General features: G+C 45.1%; 1 protein-coding gene across 1 annotated transcript in view; it reads left to right on the top strand.

Annotated features, from left to right (window-relative positions):
• The window catches only part of GRM7 (glutamate metabotropic receptor 7), a 212,188-nt gene that overhangs the window by 120,106 nt on the left and 66,054 nt on the right, over positions 1-26,028 (top strand). The window contains exon 5 of the mRNA XM_042823557.1: positions 16,027-16,167. Within this exon, the coding sequence (XP_042679491.1) occupies positions 16,027-16,167 (141 nt within the window). The remainder of the gene's footprint in view (positions 1-16,026; positions 16,168-26,028) is intronic.

Here is a 26,028-nt window from a genome sequence, read left to right as displayed (position 1 = left end):
CTCAAAGGGTGGTCAGGCACTGGAATGGCTGCCCAGGGAGGTGGTGGAGTCGCCGTCCCTGGCAGTGTTCAAGAGGCACCTGGATGAGGAGCTACGAGATATGGTTTAGTGCTTGTAGCACTGATAGGAATGGGAGGGTGGTTGGACTAGATGATCTTGCAGGTTGTTTCCAACCTTGTGATTCTGTGATTCACTGCAGTGCTTGGCTTTAAGGGGCTGACATGAAAGCCCCATGGAGGAGAGGTTAGTAGGTTTAAAGAGACAGTGCCCTAAGGGCAGCATTTTTTTTTAATATGCAGATATAGGAAAGTTAAGAAACACAGCTTCTACAAAGTTCCAAATTAATGTTATGTTTGTAGTCTCAAATCAAGTTTGAAGCAGTACCTTCCTAAGGGCGAAGCTGCTTCATGGAAAAGGTCTGATTGGACAAGGAAGTGCCTTACAGCACAGATTTAGGGACCTTATCCATGGCTCGTTGAGAGGAATGGAAGGGCTCACCCAGCCCTGCTGGACGTGGGCTGTGAGGTGGGCAATTCCTGAGCTGGGCCAGCTGTGGCTCGCTCTGCATGTGCTGCTCCCTTAACTCTGTTTGGTGCATTCCTCCCTGGGCTCACGTTGGCATTTTCCTTTCGGTGTTCATGTTTAGCTGTTATTTCAGGATGCTGGAGCTTGTGTGGGTGGTTGTGCTGAGATTCACATGTGAACACACCAGAGTGGCTGGCACTGAAAGAAGAGAGAATTTGTGGGACAAAACTGTTGAGCTGCTGATCGCTGTGAGTGGTCTTTACTTTGAATCAGTCTGAACTGCACCTCCTAAGACCAGAGTTCCCCTCTGTGATCCAGCAATGAAGCTGCCTGTTGGGCACATCCAGACAGATATTTCCATCTAGAAGGAAAGCATCTTGTTTCCAGAAGCCTGCTGTTACCACGTGCCATCTCCCGATCTGCCTGCGCCCTGGTAGGGATGTCTGGGCACTAATGGGGACGTGCCATTACAGCTCCACAGCTGACAGCCCTGCGCTGCCTGCAGCACTTCTGCAAGGACTCAGAGCTGAGGGCAGCTGAGGCTGGCACACAGCCACCCCATCCCTGTGAGAACAGTGCACAGCCAGCACACAAGGCAAATGCCTGCTTCTTGTTCAACCCCCCCAAGTGCACCATTAGGAAATCCTGGTGTTTTCTAGTGCTGTTAGTCCCTGCTTCCATGCAGTTATAAGACTCATTTGTTTGAATTCATTTTCCATCTGTTAGTAAAACTGGCAGGATTTCCAGGATCTGTAACGTATATAGAAAGACTTAGCCAAAGTTCCTCTTTTGTTGTCCCCAGGGAGGACTGTTAGGTAATACCAAAAGGTAAAAAGCAATCCTGAAGGTGTGCAAAAGGCTTTTCCCATGATCTGAAAACAAATCTCATGATCTTAAAGCTAGGAAAGGATTTGGCAAGGTGTTGCTTCATGTCAGTCACTGCAGGAAGTCATTTCCTTTTGTATCCAATGACATTCTCTGGGTCTGGCAATGAGCAGTGCTCAATTAGATCTTTTCTACTGATGCTTAACTTGCAGGGAGGAAGAGTCCCAGTATGGCTTGGCTGAGTCATTTCCAACCACTTCAGAAATACAGAAGAAATTTGGCTGAGAGGGTCCAGAGGAGAGCCTCGAAGATGATCAGGGGGCTGGAGTGCCTCCCTATGAAGACAGGCTGAGGGAGCTGGGCTTGTTTAGCCTGGAAAAAAGAAGGCTGTGGGGTGACCTCATTGCAGCCTTCAGTACCTAAAGGGAGCCTACAGACAGGAGGGGAATCAACTCTTTGACAGGGTAGATAACTGTAGGACAGGGGGAAATGGTTTGAAGTTGAGGGAGGGGAGATTGAGGTTGGATGTCAGGGGAAGTTCTGTGCTGTGAGACTGGTGAGGTGCTGGAACAGCTGCCCAGAGAGGCTGTGATGCCCCGTCCATCTCTGGAGGTGTTCAAGGCCAGGTTGGATGGGACCTTGGTCAGCCTGGTCTAGCATTAAATGTGGAGGTTGGTGGCCCTGCATGTGGCAGGGGGTTGGAGCTTCATGATCCTTGAGGTCCCTTCCAACCCTGGCTGTTCTGTGATTCTGTGGCTGATCTGAATTTTCAAGCACCTCTCAGAGAGGTGTGCAGTGGGGGTGAGGCTCAGGGGATGTCGCTGCACTGACACAGAGGAGCTCCTCCTGAGCTGCTGAGCAGATCTGGCTCACAAGAAGTATAAAAAGTAATGTTTTAGTTTGTCGTTTTCTTCAGGCATAGAAACAGGAGTCAGAAAAGATTTCGTCACCTTCTCCCACTCACTCAGAGCAGTTTGGCAGTGGGACCATGCCAGGCACAGTGCTCACGTTGTGGTTGCCTCCGCGACTCAGTGCAGGGAGCTGGGATGATGCACCAGAGCTGTGCGAGGAGCACGAGCAGCCTCACTGCAGAAACAAAGGGGCAGGAGAGGTTAACATGCTTGTTTTTTTTTTTTACCTCCAAGGAAAGTAATATGAGCAGAACATTTTTTTCACCATTTGTATTTAATGTATTTTTCTAGTAAAGAAGGAATTGCAAGAGCGTTCTGAAATAAACTGTTTCAGGTGAAAACAGCCATGCATTTAGTTTTGAAAGCACCGCTCTGCAGGAGGGCTGGGAACCACAGGCTGCTCTTAATGGCACAGGTCATTTGTCATCTCTGATGTTTGGCTCTGGCAAAGCAGGAAGGAGTTCAGCACAGTGTGTAGCATTTCCAGTCCAGCACCTAGTGGCCTGCCCATAGCTGCTGCCAACAGGCCATCAGGGATGCCACTTGTTTGATCAGAAGCACTGGTGGTTTCTCCTAGTGCTGATTCCCACATGTGATGAGTTTGGTCCCGAGAAAGAGTTCCAAAGGGGGAACTTAGGGATTAGGTCCACAGACCTGACTGTTTATTTTCCTTCACAGTGGTCGCACCGTTTTAATTTAGGAAGCTTCAGACACTGAAATTGGGGGCAGTGAAACGCAGAATACAAATACAATCTGCTTGTGCCATAAGGTGATGGAAGAAATGAAAGGTTCCGTCATCAGCCGTTTCTGCAAGGGTTATTTTTTGCAACAAGGAATTAAAATAGCTTCATATATTAGGAATTAAAACGAAAGAAACAACCCCCCCCTGCCATCTGCTAAGCAAATACCAGTGCAGCCCATTGGAGGAGCTTCTGTGCACGGAGTGGCAGCAGCCTCCCAGCCCTGCCGTGGGTCCTGTGCTGTGCAGGCACGAGGCAAGGCAGGTCCATCGGGGCAGCAGGGAGGAGCTGGGACACACAGTGCCAACACTGTCAGCACCCTCAGGCACCCCATGGGCTTGCTCTGGTCTTTGCAGGGCCACATCTCCTTCCTCACCCCCTGCCTGACAGGTACAAGGCGAGTGCATACCTGCAGTGCTCCTCGCTTCCGCTCCTTTAGCAACCCTCTGTCTTACCAGAATGTGAAAATTTAGGTGTGGTTCAGTCCTGTGTGGTGCATCTTGTCCCAGGATTGCTTTGAGTCTGATGTATTTACAGTAACACATCATTTCATGCATTCTAAATTCATACATCTCAGCATTTCTTTATCTTTTGTTATCATCTATTCCATCACTCTTTACAAATCATAATGAGTGTGAATTTCTTCTTTGGATTCAGTTTTTGATACCAAAAGCAAAGGTTTCTTAATTCAACATGTTTTTTTCCTTATGCCATTTCTGACCATAGCTATAACCCAATGAAGTTGTCCCTCGAGGCCACTTAAAATTACTCTCTGACATGTCCTATGATTCATTTATTCATCCTCTTTATTAGCAAGCCTGAAAATAAATACCACTTCACAATAAATCAAGGAAAGCAAGAATAAAAATGTTTGAGCTTTTTATGAGAGTAAAATGCAAATATGGTATTTATGTTTGCAAGTGGCAAATGAATCTGCTTACATTATACGTTACAAATATATTTGCTGTAGGTATGACGTGTTTGATAGTGGCTGCACAACCATCTATCTTTTCCTGCGTGAGCATCTATGGATGATGTGGGGGTGTGGAGCACAGGGAGGCTCTGTGCTGTGCAGGGCTGTGAAAGGCGCTTGGTTTTGTTTGCTTGTTGTTCTTTCTCCTTTTGGTTTGTGTTGGTAATGCTTCCCTAAGGATGACACAGTGAATGCTGAAGTGCCCACTTCACTCATGCTGGGCTTGCAGATCTGCTTTGGGAATGGGTTTTCATTTTGGCGACTGTGTGATAATGCTCTAATGACAGAAACTGAAAACTGTTTAGGAAAGAATCCTCAGTGTGATCACGTGTTCCAGCTCTAAGGATAATGAAACTGGAGTCAGAAGATCAAGGAATTTTTTTCCTGGTAAGGACAGATAAACACAATCTTTTTGTCTCGTAATTGAAATATAATTGCAGGATAGTGCAGAATTATCTGTTGGTGAGAAATGCCATCCCTCTGTGCCATTGAAGGTCATGCTGAAAAAACAGATTTGTCTTTGGTTGGTTACAGGAGCAAACCATGTGGGAAGTAACCCGCTGTCATGTTCAACGTATGTGAATGTTCACACAGTTCCTACAAAGTGCCCACCTATACGGAGTGCAATCCAATACTACTCATGCTGTATGAATACAGGGTTCTTGCATGGGGTCTTTGGTGTTCTTGAGGTGCTCTCCGGCCAACAGTTTGTTTGCTAAGTGGTCAGGTCTCACACTTGGTCAAGAAATTGTTTACAGAAAATCAGCCAACAGCCACTGCAGAAGCTGAAAATTTCCCTTGGTTTGAGTAAATGTTTGGGTTTAGTGGATTCACTCCGTTGCAGATAGGAAGCAATGGAGCCCTGTTGGTTAGAAGTGCCCCCCTGCACCTGGCTGGTGGGGCTGACATGCTGCAGAATGGGATGAGCTCAGCTCAGAGGGGCTCTGAGCTCCGTGTGCCTCCATCTGACAGTGGCTGTAGTTCAGGCACTTCTGTCTTGTACCCTGAGTGAGACGAATAATGCAGACTGAAGTGCGGGGCTGAGTACCAAATCTGATACAATACTACTGCAATCGAGTTTGTGGAAGTGAATTGGTGCACTTGATTTTAAAAAATCTAAATCATACCTGAAATCGTTCTTTAGGGCCTCCTGGGAATTTAAATGATGTTTTTAGCTTTGGCAATGATTTAAAATGCTGATGTGTCGATCCCTAAGGAGAGAATACTTGTCTCAAGTATTGCCACTTGAAATTTTGGGAAGCCACACAGATGTTCATCTCCTCATTATGGAAATAATGTATTTGGTTAATGTGTTGGTATGAAGAGAGGGGAATACAAATTATCTTGCAACTTGAGAGCATTTAAAAGTTCCCTTATGTTCACATTGCCTTATTCAGCTCTGCAGAGGCGTTTCTGCTGGGAGATACCCTGCAGTCTCTCTGCTCTGCAGGGTCACAGCCCTGCTGCCCCGTGTCCCACAGCTCTGCTCTCACTGGTGCTCACTGTTGGCTCAGTGAGGGCTGTTTGGCAGCCCTGTATCAGCTCAAGGAGTTACAGCTGTAGGATGTGGATCTTCTCAGGTCTGTGTGTGGCTCCTTAGAGACAAGGCTGGGGTTTCTGAGTGCAGTCTGCTGGCTTCTTACTGGAAAAGTGGGAAAACCAAAGCCATGACCTCAGTGTGTTATAGCCATTATTTCTATGAAAAATTGATAACTCAGAACTGTACAAATCTTTACAAAGAAAATTGACTATCGCAGCCAAAACCGTGGCAGGGTGGGATAGCCCTGAGAGAGAGAGAGGAGGCAAGGAAAAAGCCAGCAGAGGTGATCAAAGGATGAGGATTATGTGCCTAGAGGATATTTTGCTCCTGGATTATTTAAATACAAGTGGAAAGTTTTGTTCTTTTCCCTAAAATATTCTTGGTGTTTCAAGTACAGGTGACTGGGGGCGATGCAAGAGATCCTGTGGGGGACTGCATCCTCTGGCTGCAGAAATCTGAATTATTTTTGTATTTGCCTTTTCACATGTCAGTCTGAGCACTTGTTTTTGATAGCACCTTGCAGTTTGACATGACTAATGTGCACAGCTGGAGTGAGTGCTGCTACTGTGTTAGCAGCATCAGCTGAGGAGGCTGTAGAGAAGGAGGGAATAGCTGTTATTCCGTGCTGCTCCCATCCTTGCATGCTCTAGCTGGATGGAATTATTAAAACCTGATTACAACTAAGAACTCAGCTGTCAAAATTGAGGAAGCAAATCTTTTTTCTCCTCCCCCCACCCCCCAAAAAAAAGGCAGGAGTGCAGTGGAGATCTCAAGTTCTCTCTCAGGGATATTTTCTCAAGTGGAACTTGGCAGTAAGATTGCTAGCACATGCAGTAGTTTAAGAAGTGACCCAGCTGCTGTGCACAGCTACCTGTGCCCAAACGCTGGTGAGCCCTGCTGACCACTTGCACTGGGATGTGCTACCACGTGGGCTCTGTAAAATGCGTTTCTGCAGGAAAAAAAGGTACCATGTTAAACAGCAATCTGAAGGAATGTTAATACTTTCATCCTGCTGTTGTTACCATGTCAACAGTTTAACAGAAAAAGAAAAGAAAGAAAAAGCAGCATCTCTCCATTCCTGGTTTGTCAGTATGGGACTGTGCACCCGTGTTTGAGGATGCATAAATATATTTACATGGGGTGATTATTGCTGTCAGTTGGTGACCTCAGCTGTGCACACACGTACGGACAGGGATGGACTCAGTGTTGAAGGAGCTCAACACAGAGCACGTGGGTGGTGTGTGGCAAGCAGTGAGTGCATGGCCCTGCTGTGTGGTGGCCATGAGGGCCTCGGCCCCATCAGCACGGATGCTCTGTGAGGAGGAGGTTTGGGTTGCGTGCCCCGTCGTGCTGGGATGTGGCCCCTCTGTCCTGCTGTCACCCAGCACTGCGTGTCCCGCTGTCACTAATGCACCCGTTGTGTTTGGGGGTTGCTCCATGTAGACAGATGTCTGTACTTTTATCCGTGTTTTAAATTATGCAGGCAAATGACTGGAGTTTAAATGCTTTTAAGGATGTGGGATGTGCATTTTGTCTGCTGCTGCTATCAAAGGGAAGGAACCACTCCGGCATGTTCTGCATTTAGACTCTCTATATCTCTGATTTCACTGCTCTACATTATTAAAATGAAACGGGCCATCTGTGGAGCAGGAAGAAAGGGTGAGAATGAGGAGTGAACCCAGAGAAACGCAGGGAGGAATACATTGATGCATACAAGGAGGTTAGTTAGATACTTAATTGCAAAATAAATATTGAAACAATAGCTCATGCTTTGAGAGTAACTGCCAGTGATAGGAGAGAGTGATCTGCTTTTGCACCTTGGCCTGACGTAGCTCTGCTGTGCTCCCTGCCCTGGCTTGAGTTCCTGTTTCACTCCATTGCAGTTTTGCTGCTGCTGCTGGAGGAGATCGATGTAAAAGCTGGTTTAGCTTCCAGCAGCAGAAAGCAGCTAATAATTTCAAGGCAGACTATTAAAGTGAGAGGGGAAGAAGGCTAATATCTTGTTGCCTTGCAATATAGCTAATAAAAAAATGTGAAACATTTTACCCCATCTTCAGGTGGGAGGAAAAACGAATACTTCCAGGATAAGGCCCTTGCAACACAAATATCCCATTTCTAATAAGTGTGTAGCAGGATAAGGCAAATTACTGAGAAACATTCTACTTCTGGATATATTCTTAAAGCTATTAGGTTTTGCCTGAATCGGGTGATAGTCTTTACAGCAGTTACAGATCCTCACTAGCAAGAGTGGGCTTATGCGACTGCACATTCCACTTCATAAAAGAATTATTCATCCCAGCAGCAGGAGTCGTTTGAATAAGAAGTAGAGTATTCAGCTGAAAGGAGAGCACAGTGTACATAAAGCAGCACGGTGACTTACAGTGATGTCAACTTAGAAAGTCCCTCTGTGGCTTAAAATGCAAAAATCTCACGCATTATGAAGTCTGTAGTTGTTAGGGGGAAGAGAGCTCAAGTTGTCTTCATCTTCTGCCCTGTAACAGCTCCCTTGCTCTCTGAGACATGGATTTGGTCTTTTCCTTTTGATAGAGAAAACAGTGATTCCTTTTGAGTTAAAGCACAATCTCCTGCTCCGGTAAGGGGATATATGTGATGCCATCCCTAGGATTCTGGCAGCAGGGGATAGGGATCAGCTCTTTGTTGCATGTGTCTTTGGAGCCTGCTGCAACAGGAAAAAGCTCATTCTCAGCTGATACAGCAATAGAATCAGCAATAGAATAAATAAATTTTGGATTTTCCTCTAACTCTTATATTGATATAAATGGGAGCCTGGTGACACTGAGAAGTGCCCGAAGGCCATGAAGTGTAGAATAATGAATAATAATATACTTGTGTATTTAACCTTCCTACTACAGTGCTGTCTAGACACCACCTGGGTCACGATCTCATTGTCATGGCAGCTGTATAATTTCATAAAAGTGATAACGATGGTACTTAGCCAACATACATCTATTTCCATAATAGAAGCTTTACAGCTTACACTCACAGATCTGCCCTAGGCACTGTAAGCTGAATTTCCTTTGTCCATGATGTATGTAGCATATAACAAAAACATTTCAGATGTGACATCAGCCACCGTACCCTTTGTCAATGTTTCAATCTGCAACTGTTACAAAAATGCTTTGCTTTTGTTTTGTTTTGTCATGAAGGAAGTTAACAAAACCTTTCCATGTTATGGTCTTATTGAGGAGGTCAAGAAAATCTGTAAACTCTCTTACCAATTCCACAATACTACATAGTGTACAGCTGGAGCAATGCAGTGAAATCTGAAAAAAGACTGGCTGCCTTAAAAATCGATCTTATCATCCCATATCTAATGCTTTTATCCCAGATTTGATGTTAGTGAATTAAACCATTTTGGCTTGAAGGCTAAGGAAATCAGAAAATTGAGTAGCTGCTCTCAACTCACTTGGCATCAGCAACCATAAGTTACTGGCTGGGTGAATGAAATTTGTGTAGCTGGCCTTTATTAGTGTGGGCAGGCTTTGAACAAAGTAGAGGAGAATAAAACTAATGTAAACTAATAAAAACTGCTCATGAAATTAGGTCAATCTGTTGTATTTGCTCACAGACCACGTGGTCTGAGAATGAAAGCACTTCAGGCACAAGAGAGATGTGTTAGGTCAAATGCTCTGGTTTTATTATTTTCCTTATTAAATAACAACCACCAATGACCTGACTGCCCTCGAAATCATTACTGATGCATGAAAGTAATGCTTCACAGCGCGTAGCAATGATGTGGTAAACAAGAAGTGGCATAGAAGGCTTATTTAGGAATAGCTTCTTCATCCACGCCGATCGTGCATCGCCACTGAGGATTCCTAGATCAGCCTGCCCAGAGTTCCTCTTCTGAGATACTGGAAATTTCTTTTGGCTGCTGCTGGTTTCACTGGAGCCAGTTTAGCATTGGCTCTTGGGCAGAGCTGCAGTGGAACGGGAGCATCTCTCCTTGCTGCCCACTCTTTCCCTATTGGTATCTGCCTGCTGTTTTCCCCGTGATAACTGCCTCGTCTGTCAACTTGTCTTCTCTTTTCCCCACTGCTCCCCTCCCTGCTGTAATGCAGTTGACCATGGAAAACCACATCGTTAGCCCTGGAGCCCGGTTTAGCCTCCAAAGCACGTATAATTCCCTTGGCCATCACTGCCAGGGAAGCGAGCATTATGCTTTCAGGCAGAAAATGGGCAGCGTGTAACATCAGATGGAAGGAGAGATGCGAGATTAATGTTAGAAATAAATCATTGGGGGATTCTTTGTGTAAAGAACAACCACAAGTTAGCAAGCCTCATTTTCCGCTCGAGAATGAGCCACAGTTCTTGTCATCGCCGGCTCCTCGACGCGGGGTATCTTCCTTCCTTAGCAGTGCCTGGGCCTGGAGGACCTTTCTGAGAAGTGATGAGGAGGTTGGATCTCCGCGAGCATTTCCTCAGAAGGGCTGCATGCTGTGCTGATGTTTTCATTTCGGCTGGCTGACCACAAACAGCACAGAATGAAGCGCTCAGATAAAACTTGATATGCGGAGTTTCTTATCAGCCTCTGGTAAATTCTGAGTCTGTCGTGGGGCCGGTGATGATTCCTATCCCGATAGAGAATGAGCGTGCAATGGCCCTGCAGGTGCCCTGCCTGAAGTAGCAGACGTATGGATGTACTCAGAGCACGGTGTCATTGCAGCCTGGTGAGGACTCTGCCCTCACCTGCACATCCCAGCAGAAGGCTGTCTGGGGATCTGCTCCCTTCCCTTGCACCCCCTCTCTTAAAAACTCTGTGTCTTCACCGTATGATTAATTTATGCATGAATCCCCCAAGGTAGAAAATAAACCCGTTAGGTAAAATCATCTTTCTCTGTGTAAGAGTAATGATTTAATGAAATCGGAAGGATTTAAAGTAATAAGACCTATTTTCATTTGTAAAATCTCATAAAATAGCTATCTATATCTTAGAGGTGTTTGCTGAAAAAGTAATTTTCTTAAGTATGATATATGGGCAACATTGGGAAATCGCTAAATCTTGGCACACTGGAGTAATATTTGGCCGTGTACAAAAGTAGGAAGTGATTATTCATACATGTACTTTTAAGCATCCAGCGTTTTTGGTTGGGTCATCCAACTCCCCGAGCCCCTGCATCCCAAACTCTTACTCCTGTGCTCAGCGTTCTGCATTTAAGTTGTCTTGTTGGCTTCAGCTCAAAAAGATTAAGCTTAAACACCTGCTTAAAGTCTCATTATAGAGAACACGTTTGCACACATTAAATTTTAATGGTTTCTGAATCAGAATAATTTAAAAAAAAAAATGGTGTAGAATTGGGTGTGTGTTTAAGATGTCCTCTGATTCAAAGCCACAGGCTGGAGCTGTTTTGTTAACAGGGCAGCTGCTTGGTACGTGGGAGTGTAGAAATAGTGCTGGCTAAGGGACTTGAGACAACGCGTTTGTACATCTTGGAGGCAGACTCCAGTTTAGGCTTTTTCCAAGAATTAACAAGCTACAGGTCAGGATGAATATAGTGGAAAGTTTCCTAATCCTCCGTGACTTGAGAAGCTGACTGGAGGGAACCTGCTGTAGTGTGGAGGGTGTGCTGGGTGATCTGCCGGCTCCGGGAGGAGGGGTGAGAGAGGAAATCAGCAGTATCTGCAGGTTTTCTAAGACAGGTGTTGCAGCAGCTCTATTTTGTATGTAATTGTATCATTTACAATTCCCATCTGAAGAAATTCAATCACTTTAATGTAATTAGCCCTAGCAAATGTGCTGGTAATGTGACGTGCAAGATGTTGGAGCGCTAACAGGAGGAAAGCTGTCAGATGGACACCCGAGTGTGCGGTCCTGTCGGGTGAGGCTGGGTGCCACGTTAGGGAGCTGTGGTGGGTGGGATCCCGGGCTTTGGGTGGTAAAACATGGCAGGAACTGCTCAGTGATGATGTGGCACTCAAAATGGTTCACACCCAACGCACTGAAGAAAGTAACATGGATGTTCTGTATTGACGCAAAAGTTGGCAGCCTTCTGAAATGGAGAAAGCTGTTGATTGTAATCGCGGATCAGGATGAGCTGCTGGAGTCTGAGCTGTTCAATAAACTCATAGTAACTAAATCTGTGTGGGTTATCTCAAAATCACATAGCATGTGTCTTTCCATAGCCCCACCATAGTCTTACAATTAGTGGTCTAAATACGATAAGCTCAGCACAGACTGTTCTTCAGTTGAGAGGTCATAGAATTCATCATGGGATTTGTGGTGTTTAATTCTAATCCATGGCAAGGTTGGTTGCAAGGCAGCAATTTTACCACCCTGGCAAATGATTGATGAAGTGAAAGACTGAGCTATAGAATACTCAGGTCTTGTTTACTTATTAGCCATGCATCTAATGGATGTTTATAAATAGTAAAGATAGATCCTTTTTCCTCTTAATTGAAAAACTTATTTTTTTCTTCTGGGTTCCTTCTTAAAAATTGCTTTAAATTGTATTTCATAGAATTACCTGTCCAAAAATAGCAGTGGAAAAAACCAAAATGATGATTGCTGTCTGAAGTCACAGAGCAATGAGTGTGGTGCATGTTCAGTTCAGACAGTGGTGATAACTCCTTTTTTCTGCATTCTTGTGAATAATACCATACAGAGAGGGAAAAAAAAGCCGATACAGAGTAACCCAGCCATGTTCTGGGAGCAGTGGGATTTTACTGAGCATTCTAAACCAACCTGTAACTAAGCTGCAGAAAATCTGATCTGCTGTAAGCAGGCAGAGTTCGGTTATGATAGGCTGTGTCAGAATTAAGTGAGGGCTGAGAGTTTCTGCACAGTCAACGCTTAATGGGCATCTGGCCTCTGCTTACCTCTTACCCTCTGTCAGTCTCTTGGCTGCTCCGCTTGGTCAATAGAAAACAAAGATTAAAACTGTTCACTCTTTAATAGGGATCTGTCTTCCTTCTTGAGAGTGGGGAGGGATCATTAAAAAATCAATGAGAACGTCATTATTTGTTATTAAATCTGTAAAGGTTTAGAGTAATTCTTGTGGAATTCTATTACAGTTTTATCAAGATGTATTGATTTTGTCTTATTAAGCACTTTTCATAGAGGTCGCTTACTTTGGAACATTGGTCAAGTATATTGTTTCTCTTTCCAAGATCTATTCATCGCAGGTTTTATGACCACAGATCCCCTTTGAAGTGCTCGTTTAAGCAGTAATAAAATTAATGCACGTGGGTTTACAGGAAAGCAGGTTTAGCTGGTATGCAACAAGAAAACCTAGGAAATACTCTTAGATTTTGGCTTCTGTCAAACGAGTGTTTTCCATAGGATGCTTCAGCACAGACGAGCAGAAATTGTGCTTTCCTTTCTAGAGGCAGTGCATAGAAACAAACCCCAAAGTGGAACAGTGGAACAGCTGAGGCAGGGGGATTTTGCTACGTGGTTTCCTTAAAAGGTGGGAATCGCTGTTAGGTGCCTCCCTTGGGATAAATACACAGCTGGAGAGGTGTGGGGTCTCAGCCATCACAGCTCTGCTCTTTTCCTGCAGCTTTGTCCAGTTTTAGTCTGGAAAGTTTTCATTTCAAGCTGCAAAAACAACACTAAGGGCTGGACAGCAGTTTTGAGTACATGGAGATGACACATATCCAGGGTGAGTCTGCAGAATTGCTTACGTGCAGCACCGAGGCCTTCTATCCATGCTGTTGTTTTGCTTGCAGGTCGCAGCATGAAGCTTTGGGGTCACACTGCTCACAGCTTGTGGTGGTTTGGAGGCATTCTGGTGTATTTTTAGCAAAAGGGGCATATTTTCAAGCTTGGCTGCAGACAACGTTGAAGCTGCTTTCAGCCTGGTTTTGGAAGACCCCGGTGTTTATTTCTTTGGCGTCGATATGCGTTATGCTTTATGAGCAGTAGGCTTTGGATGCACCTCGTAAACAGTAGAGTCAGAATTAGCAAAATGTGTTCTGGTTGGGTCAGTAGGGCACAGAGCTAACATGAGGAGGCAGGTTGACCCCACTCCTCATTTTCTTTCTTGTTTGAAAACATCTGTTTACATGCTGTCTATTTTTATCCCATAGTACATGGGTTGCTAAGCTAATTTAATGAGGCCATATGTTTTTCTTCTGCCTCCATTTCATTGTGTGGGGTGCCAGATTGAGTCAATTTACCCACTTATTTCAGAGAGACAAATTGTTGGCCACGGTGCAGGGAACTTTTTTTCTCTTTCAGCAGGGTATGTATTTACTGCAACTCTTAACTGCAAAATCAGAAGAGCCAGGGATAGTTTAGTACTTGTAAGAGCTTGCTGTTTTCTTGTTTCCGCTGCCTGGAATCTTTATAAGCTGCAAAGCTATGCAAAGGAACAAGACAGAAAAGCTGAGATTTGTCTCTTTGGTGGATTTGCACTTTTTAGTATGTCAGGTAACTTACCCCGAGCCTCTCTGTGTGCAACCAGACTTTTTCAAGCCTTCTTTACTTGTGATCTGCCTTATGCTTCAGATCATCACAGTGATTCTGTGTGATAGCTTGAATACTTCAACTGTCTTCGTAACAAGAGGCAAAACTGCCTCGTAACCAGAATTTGAAATTTGATTACAGTTCTGGAAGGTTACATTCAAAACAGTGAATCTAGGCTGTCTCCTTAAGCAAAAGTTCTCACGTTGCTCATTGCAGACTAAAGACATAACTTGAAAGACATAGGAAGGCTCCACTCCGCCAGCAGCAGTGATGAATATCCTGCTATTGAAATACACTTGCTGGAAGAATTATGTAACTCTGAAGAGAATGAGCGCAGCCCCCTTACTGCACAGTGACTGTCAGGTTTGGGAAATTAGTATAATGACTCTCAGAGTAACAGATGAATATATCTGCTTTCCCCAGCAATACCTCCAGGCAGAGCTCTGTGCTGAGCTGGCTGGGAGGGCCAGGTGCTGCTGCTGACTTTTCAACTCATCTGTGAAACTTCAGGAAGGAAATCTGTCTTGATTGTGCCTTAAATGTCTTTGCTGGCGTAGCTAGAATTGTGTTGGCCAGGAATAAGAAATAAAACATTTTGCCTTAAAATGGACAAAGCTGCAATAGAGTTATCAGTACTGCAGATCATATATGCATGTATTTGTGATGTCTGTACTATCTGCTGTGTGTATATATGACACTTATGTGCGTATATATGTTGGCTACCAAAAGAAAAAAGGGTTTTTGTATGAGCATGTGCTCATGCAGTGCTGTATTTGTCCCACGCAGATACTTTCCTTACTAAACAGACAAGCAAAACCCAGAGCAAGCTGGGATGGTAAAAGGAAAAAAAAGTGGAGATGGAAAGCATGGTTTCACTGAGAGAGCAGGCAGAGCCTGGGAGCTCTGCTCATTGCAGTGCAAAGGCCAGATTGCTGGCATCACGACTACCTGGGGGATGTGCATATTGATAGGCAAGTATCTGTGTGCACCAGGGTTCCTTCAGGCTGTAAGGAGTCATCTCAGCTTTGAAAGAGAACAGCTGATGGAAGAGTGCTTAAATACAGGGGCAAACAGCAGTGCCCTGGGTAATTAGTGATTTGGACTAAAACTACCACTGCTCATTGGGAAAATAAATATTTCTCCTGGAGTTCTGTATGCTACTGTAAGGAAAACTCCGTTAAAATGAGGATGATCTTTGAAGGGTATTGTCTGTATTGTTAAGGAATACTTGGCTTGATTTGAAACTATTGGTCCGCTATGGCAGATCCAATTTATTACCAGAATTTAATGAACTGGAAAAAAAAAAAAAAAAAATCAAAGTCTCTTTTTCTTGGCAAGTTGAAGTGCTAAAGAGAGATAGGATATGAGCCAGATAAAAATTATGAAATACTCAGTGCTACACAGCTATGCAATATTTTGTTTCAGATACTACAGAACACTAAGCGCTTTGGTAAATAAAAAATAAAACACAGGGGCTTTGTGCCTGCACTGCCTCAGTGATGGACTGAGTCTGATGGGCCCGGGCAGGGAAACCTCCCACTGCAGGCTGTGGAGGTCATTTAAGCCAAGCACCCAGCTTTGCCTTCCAGTTACCTCTGCGAAGTTCTGTGCCACGTTTATTCCTCTGGAGGGGAGATGAAGAGACATGATGCAAAAGTATGAAGTTGTACTGATAATGGCCAACTGAGTGAGATGGAGCTGCATTCTCTAGAGGTCTGGAGAGGTTAATTAAAAAATTACAGTTGTATTGAGCTCCATCAGGTATCATTTATCTTCATTCCTTATCTGTATGTATCTAATCCGCGCTTCTTGCTTATGACTTTCTTTTTAATATTAATCTCTTCTACATGTATTTTACCTGGTTTTGTAACTCAGCCCGTAGCTGAGTACATCTTGCACGGTGCAGTTGAGGAGATAAAATGTGCAAATGATTTCCATTCTCTCCATGGGCCTCTCATGTGGTGGACAGACATGAACACGTGCCTGCTGTTGAAGGAGATGCGAGCAGTGGCTTTGTTCCTCAGGCTGCAACACTCACCATGAAGCAGGAGCCAAGACTGAGCTTTGTCTGTCTCCTCCTGCAGGGTTCGATGCCTACTTCACCTCCCGCACCCTGGAGAACAACAGGAGGAATGTGTGGTTTGCTGAGTACTGGGAGGAGAACTTCAACTGCAAGCTAACCATCAGTGGGTCGAAGAAGGAGGATACAGACCGCAAATGCACAGGTGAGTGCAGGCACTGCTCCCTCCTCATGCTGCTGAACGAGGCCGTGTTGGGCGGCTGCACGGCTGATGGAGGGAAGCTTGGCTGCAGGCAGACTGAAAAAATAAATTGAATGTTTGTTGGTTGTAGAGAAAATGGAACAGCAGCATCAGCCTCGAGGGACAAGAGTAGGTGAAGAGAGACAACATTTCATTCTTCTTTCTTCCTTTTTCTGGTTGTTCTTGTAGAAGGAAAATCAGTATTTTCCACAGGACCCAGAGGGACTTTCATCTGAGCACAGAGTAGCTTGCTGGGTTTCTGAAAGTTGGTTTTAGATGGAGAATATTCCATGCTTGAGCCTTTCGTGTGTCTACCAATCACAGAGTGACCACCAGCCGTGTCAAAGCAGCTCCTGCTCATAAGCCAGCAGAGTGGTGCTGCAAAACCCATCTGCCTGCAGTTTTGACTTTTGAGGGGGAAATCATACAATTAGGCTAGAAAGGACCTCTAGCATCATCCAGTCCAACTGTCCATCTTCTGCCAATATTTGCCACTAAACCATGTCCCAAAGTACTGCATCTACCCTTCCCTTAAACACCCCTAGGAACAGTGATCCAGCACTCCCTGAGCAGCCCGTGCCACTGCCTGACCACCTTTTCTGAGAAGAAATTCTTCCTGACATCCAACCTCCCCTGGCACAACTTGAGGTCATTTCTTCTTGTCCTATGGAAATGCACCTGTAGGAAAATAATGGCAGAGGATGAAATATTTTCATTTTCTATAGAAGAAAATTGTGTTACTTCAGTGATACTGGAAAAGTAGGAATGAGATTTTTTCAGTCACATTACCATCAATATCATAAGAGGGTAATTATAGCCAGCAATGTGACATTGGGCCTTTGCCTTTCCTTCCCCCCCTCCTTTCAGTTTTTCGTAGCAGCAGTTAAAGTGTTGTGTTGAATAATTGTGTTGAATTTTGATCAAAGAAAATTAGTTCATAGGAGGATATGTTTTACTTTGATTGAAAACTGATGAAAACTTTCCATATTTCATATCATCTGTTTCTGATTTCAATTCATGGATGGGAGTAGGAGGGCTGTGCACAGAAGCAGTGCGGTTCCCGCTGGGAATACGTTGCCATTAAATTTAGCATTTGGAATCTCCCTTTGAAGGCTGGAATTGAAATAAAAGTCACTCAAGAAAGATCTTGAGGATAATCCCTAAAATTTTCAGTGCCCTTATTTTTTCTGCAATTATTTTGTTAGAAAAGTGGGTGAGTTGCCCACAGATTGTGCCTTCTGATGCCAATAAAGAATGGTTTTCACCCTTCCCACACCTTAGGTTCAGCAGAAACGTTTATTTTTGCTGGCTAACTTATCCTATTGCACTGCAATACCACGTTACAGCTGGGTATTGCACCAGTGACATGCCCTGCCCTGACATCTTCCTTCCCTCTTGTACAAACCGAGGTAAATCGTGCATCAGAAAAAACATTAGCTTTGAATTATATTGCTGGTATGAGAATCTTAATGCCCCTTTCGTGTGATAATATCATGAATGATCATCATTATTTTAGAACTTGATTGGTAATTTGTAATGCAGCGAGGTACTGGGCCACAGGCCATCAGTTTCTGACGGCGCTCGTGCTGCTGAGCACTGGGGCTCCTGCTCCTCAGCTGAGCTCGTGCACTTTGCAGGAGTCTTTGGCTCATACGGGTGTACGGAGGTGACAAAGAAAGGCCCCTCCAAGAGTCTGCCTTGTGGGCACCTGGCATTTTAACACTGCAGCTTTCTGAGGGGTCTCCACACAAAGCTTGTAACATCAGTTATGCATGAAAAATTTATCCTGATTGGGATGGATAGAGGTAGGGTGAGAAAATTAGAGTGCATTTAGCACACCATGCCTTATTTCTAGACAAGGCTAAATGTAACGTATTGCTGTAATTAACGCTGTTTCTGGCGAATGACTGACTTTGGCATAATCCAGGACACGATCCAGCACTGCAAGTCGTGCCACTGCCAAGGACACCTGTATTGTTGTGCAGCAATTTCTGCTGGGATGCAGGCCATGTCACAGCAGTGTGGATGTGTACAACAGACAGCCAAGCTGTCCCCAAAGCAGAGAGGGATCCGTTCTGCATGCACCAAACAGCACTGCTTCAGCCAGGTGCTGCCTTTGGGGCTTGCCAGCCCCTGGAGCCGCTGCCTCTGTCCTTGAGGAATGCTGTGATTTGCTTTTGAGGACACTTCATCAAACTCTATGGGGAATCTCACGCAATCACTGGAGCAGCACAATAGTACAAAGTATTGGTTTCAGACAGTTCTTTGTTGGTTTACTTCTTGCTGCTTACTTTCCAGAATACCAATGACTCCCTTCAGCCAAAACAGGCCACGTCAAGGTAATGCAGAAGTATTTTAACAAAAATGAGTCTTTAGTACCATGCATTGTGGCAAAAGTGTTTACATGCTTGTTTTTAATAGGGAACATCTAACGGAAGAAGGCAGCTGCTTTTATAGAGAGCAAAACTGTAGTAAATATGTGTGGGGAGAGCCTTGCATAATGCTCTGCTCGCATGCATAGAGGTGAGGAGGTGTGTGCTTTGGTTATGAGCTCAGCTGAAACGTTTCAGTGAGGAAAAACCGAGTTGTGCTGGTGCCTTCAGAGCTCTGAGATGAAGGGAGCCAGAATTAAGACACTAAAACAGATGTTTGTGTACATATTGCCATGAACCAGGTTGTACGTAAGTTTCAAAGTGGTTACTGAAATCAAATGCGCAGTGCAGAATATTTGGAATTATTGCACCGTAAGCTCCTGCCCCATTGAGGCTGTGCCTGCAGGTTGCTGTGCTAGCAGTATGGCTGTCCCATGGGTGCTCCCATTTGTGTGGCTGTGGACTGTTTCCTGCTCCAGAGGAAGCACCAGTGCCCAAGTATGGCAGAAAGGTGCCCACAAAAGAAATGCAAGGACTTGCAATGCCCAGCAGCATCAGCTACACGAGGAGGACCTGCATTTTTAACGAAATGCCATCCTGGAGTGTAGTGCTAACTGAAAGGGAAATTGCAACACTTGACTGTTTTCACTTTTTAAACATAGCTTTTAATTCAGGAGGCTTTACACTCAAGGAGACTTAATGAAGAGATATCAGGGTGGTGTCACCTTGGATGTCATCTCTCAGAGTGGAGACTGCTCAGAGAGCTTTTCTAATTATCTGGAAGTGTAATCAGTCTGATGGCACAGCCCTGATGTTGGCTGAAGCAATGACTTGCTCTAAAGAAAATGCTGGGAGAAGGCTGCCTGCGAGCCAAAGTGACAGAAATGTAGCAAAGGCCTTAGTGAAAAAGGGAGCGTTGTGCTTAGTATTTGAACTGGAACAAGAGAGCTTGCCTCCAGGGAGCAACCCGTGGTCCTGCAGTGTTTGGACTGGGGCTGTCTCTGTGCTGTGCACTCTGAGCACCTCGTGCAGCATTGGGAGTGCAGATCCCCACATTGCAGTGAATGGGGGGTGAGCTCCTGTGCCCCAAAACCCTGGAGGTGCATCTCTGGGCTGTGATGGGTCAGAAGGAGGGGAGGGTGGCACCTGGTGGCAAAGGTGCTGCACTCACATTATGGTGTAAGGAGCATCAGCTGGGAAGCCTTTCTCCTTTCTCTGGACATATGCATAGTATCTCCTTGCTAGTGAGTACCTTATTTATATGTTTGCAACGCACTGCCATCAACAACTTCTGCTGGCTGGCTCTTTCTCCTCTGACACACCGTCTTTCGCATTACACATGGCAGCAGTTGTAGGTTCTCTCAAAGTGTGGTGTTTGCAGGGAAAAATGATCCAAGATGGAGTTTTACTGGAACACGCGTTGGTTTGTTGCTGAGATACATCTCCCAGCTGCAGCTCATCTCTGGGGGACTCCAAGAACTTTCTGGGCCAGTGCTGCTGTAGCTGAGAGATGATGTGAGTTTGGTTGGTTGGTGAATGTTTGTTCCAGTGTGAAACTCAGAATTTTAGTCCTTCGCTTTGCATCCGATTTTGTGGGTACTTCAACAGTCTTTAGCCTGCTAAAGCTGCTTGTTGCTAACATCTGTCAGAAGGAAAATGTGCTGTGCAAAAGTTGAGGAGCAAATGAACCACGTTAAGCACCAGTGTGCAAGCTGACTGGCTCTTTGTTTTTCTGAACAACATATTTTTCCACAGAGCATTAGATCGTTCCAAGTCTGTGTTATAACTTAATGACCTGCAAACGTTCAGCTCAAACAGTTAATCTCGTGTAGCATCACAGTACTTCAAAACATACAGAGCCCAATTTCCTGAAAGAACCCTGCAGTGATTGATTCAACCAACATTAAACCAACCTTGAACAGTTTATTCTTAAGGTAAACCAGTTTTATGGTTCTCTAAACTCTATTATCTTTCTGAAATATATTTCTTAATGGTGCTTTTATTTCTAGATTGTCAAGGTGATTTGACAACAAAGCCCTGCGATTCTATGGCTCTCTCCTTGCTATTTACATATGTTCCTCTATTTGCAAACTATGATTTTAACCAGGTGCTTAAATATTAAGATGGCTCTAATTTAAGCCTTCTAATATTTAAGTGCTTCTTCAGTATGTGTCCGTGGTCACTGACTTCACCAGCAGTTACTGCTACAAGAAGCTTGCTTTATTTGCACGTTGGGAAGTTGTAGCTGTGAAGTGGCAGTGACTTGCATTGCTGGTGCTGCCTTCTTATGGCCGTGGTGCTTCAGTGTTGGAGTACAAATGACAGCTATTGCAGATGTTTTAATAGGACTGCTGAACGCACAGAAAACACACTGAATAAGAAAGTTGGGTCAGTTTTCTAATCTAAAATCTGTTCTCTTAGATGCACATACACACCAGAGAACAGAAACTGCTACAGTGGGTTGAATCAGTGTAATGGAGAAAGAATCAGTATTAGCTGAGAGGTGTAGGTGAAGCTGGCTACATGTGCTTCTGAGTTGGTTGGGTTTTGGTGGCATTACTGGAGCCACTAAGCACAGCTGTATGTTGACAATGTCTGAGAGAGGATCAGGAGTGTATAACACACATTCTAGTTGTACAAGTCATCCCTGCTTGTTTCCAGTGTAGACCAATTGTCCTGATTGGCATATCTGGTGTGCAGTGTGAAGTTTCCCATCTCAAGCAGAGCTGCAGGAGCTCTAGAGCCATGCTGACGTGGAAGGGTGCAGCAGATCAAGGAGCAGCAAGGCCCAGGTGTGAGCCTCAGCAGCAAGGCAGGTGCTCAGCGCTGGCTGGGCTGCCCTGGCCGGTGCCTCTGCCCCTGAGCCTGCACAAAACGGTGCCATGTGCCAGGTCTGGTCCGAGCACGGGGAGATGTTCTTGTTCAAAGAGCAGTGGAAATCTGAGAGTTCATCTATTTCCCTTAACAGAATCCATGGGGATTGGATTGATGGTATTGAGATAAAGGCTTTTGTCTGTAATGAGATCTGAATTAGCATGGACTGGATAGATGACTGTAACTACATAGCAGTATTATTGGATCTTGGATTTCTTTGTAAAAAGACAATACATGGATTATATTGCAGAGGGGCCTGATTGTCGTTCTCCTCATGTTCAAATTACAATATTTACTCTCGCACATTGTTAGCTTTTCTCAGACTCTGATATTTGTCTACTTTCAAATAAAGATCTTATTCGGAGAAACGTTCGGATTCTGCAGCCCCTGTGTGCACAGCAGCGCCTGTTCCATGAGAGAACATGGGAGGAGTAATAGCTCTGACCTTGTTCTGACAAGCTCTGGGTCTACGTCTTTGTCTGCTAGAGCTGTTCTGTGCTGCTGAGCTTGTTTGTGAGGGGCACGGGCACAGCAGGAGCAGCTGCACTGCTGAGCTCTGCACAGGATGAGGTGCAGGAGGCGGCTGCAGCGCGGTTGAGGTGGCGTATGGGCAGCTGCAGACTGGTGCCTGCAGGTGCTGCATGGTGGGCATCTCATGGCTATCAGGCATCAGGTTTGTGAGGCTGCTAACCGAGCTCTGGATGTGTGAGGTGTGTGTGGTTTTGCCAGCACTCAGCCAGATGATGAGCTCTCGTCCAAAGAGAGGCTGCCTGCTCCATCCTGCAAGCGTTCTGCAATCTTTCAATTACATCTCTTGTTAATGATGGCTATCAGCAGGTTCTCAACAGTATTATTGTGTTAAGTTCCTTTGAAAATGTGCTTAATCCTCGAGAAACTGAGCCGGTGTCTGCATTCATCTACTGTAAGAGCTGATTAATTGGGATTTTGAAGTCTGTTCATTGTATGAATTACACGCCACAGAAATTGTCCTTGCAGCATTCTTTGCACTTTGTATCATACTGCTGGCGTTCTGTGAATACTGGCGATGAGTCCAGAGAAATCATCTGAAGGAGAAATGCAGAGGAAAACATGAAAAACAAGCTTCTCAGCTCCTTTCCCATAGAAAGGAGCGTTAAGCATCACCCTGGTGCTGATGCAAAAAGTGCAGCCGTGAGTTCTTAAAGCTGCACTTCACTTCTGAAGGAGATCATACACGAGGACTTCTTCCTCTCTGTATTCTTGCTGCTCTGGTGGGTGGTGGTTGTTGGTTCTTTTTCTCTCGCTCTGTTGCAGTATTTTTCTCTTGCGAAGATTTGCCTGAAGCAAGAGACCCATCTCTCAGTCTCTTAGGAATCATCATGATGAGCACTTGAGACTGTAGTAGGAAGTGAGGTTAAATTATTTGTCATCACCTTCAAACGGATCTTTTGGAAGCAAAAAATCCTCATGTCAATAAATTGCTTTTGTGTTTCTCCCTTTTCCTGACATCCCAGGTACTCCATTTCAAATCCGTGGCACAGAAGTGCATTCTCTCCCAGCCACTCTGTGTGCGTGTGCCTCAGGTGCCATCTTCCTCATTCTTGAAGAAAATAGTTACTGCGTGGCTCCTCGAAGATCACCAAGTTTGGGTTGTTTGGCTTTTGTATGTTTTTTTTTAAAGCCCTCTTTAGGGATCAAGGCACAGAAGGTCTGGGTGCCCCAGTGCAGATGGGGTTTGTTTCCCTTCTGTGCTGCTCGGTGTCTCCCAGTCACACAAGGCACTGCTCAGTTTCTTGCTGCACCTGATGCCTGAGTTCATCTGCTGGCTCCTCCAAGGCCCCCAGTGCCAGCAGCCTGCAGGCCAGCCCCTCTGCTGGGAGGTGCACACAGCCAATGCTGAAGCTGCTGGTACTGCTGCTTTTGTCTGCAGGAAGCTAATGTCTTCTGTGGGTTTTCTTCTCTTCCGGGAATAATTAATAATTTAATTTGTATGCACCCCTATATTGCTATTCCTGAAGTGTGTGCAACTTTCTGCTTGGCTTCTCCGGGAAAACCCAAGGCAGCAAAATGCTCACCAAAATAAAACTGCTGAAGGTGCAGGTAAGGGGGTGCTTGTCGTGTCTGAAAGCAGACTTCAGGCGTCAGCCTGCTGATGTGCTACTGGGATGTTGGTTTGGTGTCAGCTAGAGGGAGCAGGAGAGAACCCACTCAGAACCCACTCACATGGTGTGTTTTCTAAGTATTGAAGTCCGAAGGCAGTTTGCCATGTAAAACATGGCTGTTGTTTTGAAGGACGTTTGCCAAATCAAATTGAGGCTGAAGTTGTGCTTGCAGTCATTAAAAGGCAGCTCAGTCTGTGTTTCCGTGAGCAGCTGTATGCTCCTGTTAGTGCAAGATCTCTGCTGTGTGAATGAAATCACGCATGCCTTTCTGGGTGGGGAGCTGCATTTGACTCCATATCCAGACTGTACACAAACTGTGTGTAATACTCAGCAGAATGGCTCTTTGCAACAGATTTCATCCCTGTTACTGGAAATTCAATTATGTTTTTCAAATCCAATTCATCTCTGAGACTTTCATACTTAGGCATTGTTAATATTGCTCCTTTTTTTAAGTTGGTTTTGCTCAGGTTGCTTGCAGATACCTTTGCTTTGCGTTCAGCCAACTGTGCCTCTGGAACTTAATATGCCTAATCAGTATTGTTTGTGTGCAGAATTTCAATCCCAGCTCCTCTTCCCTTGGCATGCATTTCTGTTGCATTGCTAATTTGGTAGTGTAGCTGAGCTGAAACCACTTAAAAGCTTTTTCCTTGTCAGGGCTGGAGATGTAATAAGGTCTGTAATCAATGAGAGGGGAGTGAAATAATGAAAACGACAGTATGTGAATCTTCACAGTCTGGAAGCTCTCACTCTGCTGAATTATTTTCAGAATTTCAGTGTTTCTGACACAGTTGAAATGCAAAACTGAGGCTTTGGTAGAGGGAATGTCAGCCAAAACAGGTTGGTGCACGATGGTAGTTGGAGAAGGAAACTACGAAGGGGAAAAAGTGTAGGCAATTAAGATGTTCATAGAGGGGGGTTGTGTTTTCATTTATTTTCAAGGTCCTCACTGTTGCAGACAGGGTAAGGCATTTCTTGTGCTTGTAGGATTTCTGGAAGAAGATGGTGCTTTCTCTGTGCTCATTTGTAATTCCAGTCCACCACCACCACCCTTCTCAAAGGAGGAAAAAGGGATTGTGTGAACGTTCTGTGATCTTGGGAGTGTGGCCCAGCTCCTTTTTGGTGCCCGGCCCCTCAGTGAGCGCAGTGCAGGAAGACACACAGCTGGCACAGTGAGCTGCTTCCCAGGGCAGACTGCTGGGCACAGTGCTGCACAAAAGGCATCTCTTCCCTCTTCTGTCTCCAACATGAGTATTTCCTTTGATTGAAAATCCCTAAGGCATTTGCAGGGTGATTTTGAGAGCTGTGCCTGTGCTTCTGTCCGTGCTTCTGTCCATGCCCAGCCCTGCAGGAGGGCAAGCAGGGCTGGTGAAACGACTGGGCTGCCTTGTTGCCGCCCATGGGAAATAATGGATTGCACTTCTGCTGCTCAGGACACTGAACAAGCAGTAATTATGTTTCACAAATCCCCAGTGATATGGGTAAGTATAATCGCGTGTTTGGCAGCCAGGCAGATTGAATTATGCAGGTGTTACTTGGCCAAGACAAGACAAGGTGTTAGTGGGCAATTTCAGAGAAAACTCAAAGGCTCCCGTATCTCTGTAGTGCCCTGCTTTATGCTCTGGCAGTGCTGTTTGCTTTGCAGCAGTTGTCTGCTTCTATGGCAGTGGCAAGAAAGCTGCCTTACAACCTGCATTCACCAGGTGATGTCACCAGGTTACACTTGTGTCTCACGTCTGACAGTAAATGCTTTAGGGTGCAAGCCCACGGCTCAAAATACTGCATTCCACTTATCTCTGCTGCTGAGCATTTTGGGTCTCTGTGGCCTAATTTCTAAGTTCCCATTTTCCATCTGCAAAACAGTTCTCCTGTCTCTTGCGTTTGATGTCCAGCAGATGAGAGGAGCTCTGAGGTTGTGTGTCCTGCCATGCTGGGTGCTGCGGTGACAAACGACTGCCAAAGCTGCTGCAGTTCGTATGGCATGGATGTTTGCATTCCTTAAGCTCTCAGCTGTCATAGCATTTTAAAGGCAATCACTGGATTCTAAAGGATGTTTCGATCTCTGTTGGTACAGGGAAGGGGTGTAAGTCAGCGCAAACAACCGGAGCTTCCCGAGGCTGTGCTAATAGCAGGCGTGTTCGCTCAGTTCTCTGGAGTACCCCTTTGGCTGCGTCTGAAGTGGTGCTTTTTTCCCCCAGTCTGGCTGTGACTTTCAATTAGAGACTGGGATTTGGAGCACAACAAACCATCAGACTTTAAAATACCAGCTGTGCTTTATTTTTAAACGCTTTCTTCTTTCAAAGCCACGCTTTGGGAGCACGCAGAGCCTGGTGTTCTCTATCTGTGAGGTGGTCCCTGTGGGTTAAGGTTTCAAGTTTGTGATGATGGTAGGATTTGTAGAGTAACTTGCAAGCGTTGATGATTCTGCTGTCGAGAATGAA

This window comes from Centrocercus urophasianus, unplaced genomic scaffold, assembly GCF_019232065.1.
Source record: "Centrocercus urophasianus isolate 14NV4802_14NV808 unplaced genomic scaffold, USGS_Curo_1.0 seq_22, whole genome shotgun sequence".
NCBI classification, from domain to species: Eukaryota; Metazoa; Chordata; class Aves; order Galliformes; family Phasianidae; genus Centrocercus; species Centrocercus urophasianus.
This window is presented reverse-complemented; position numbering and strand designations above follow the sequence as displayed.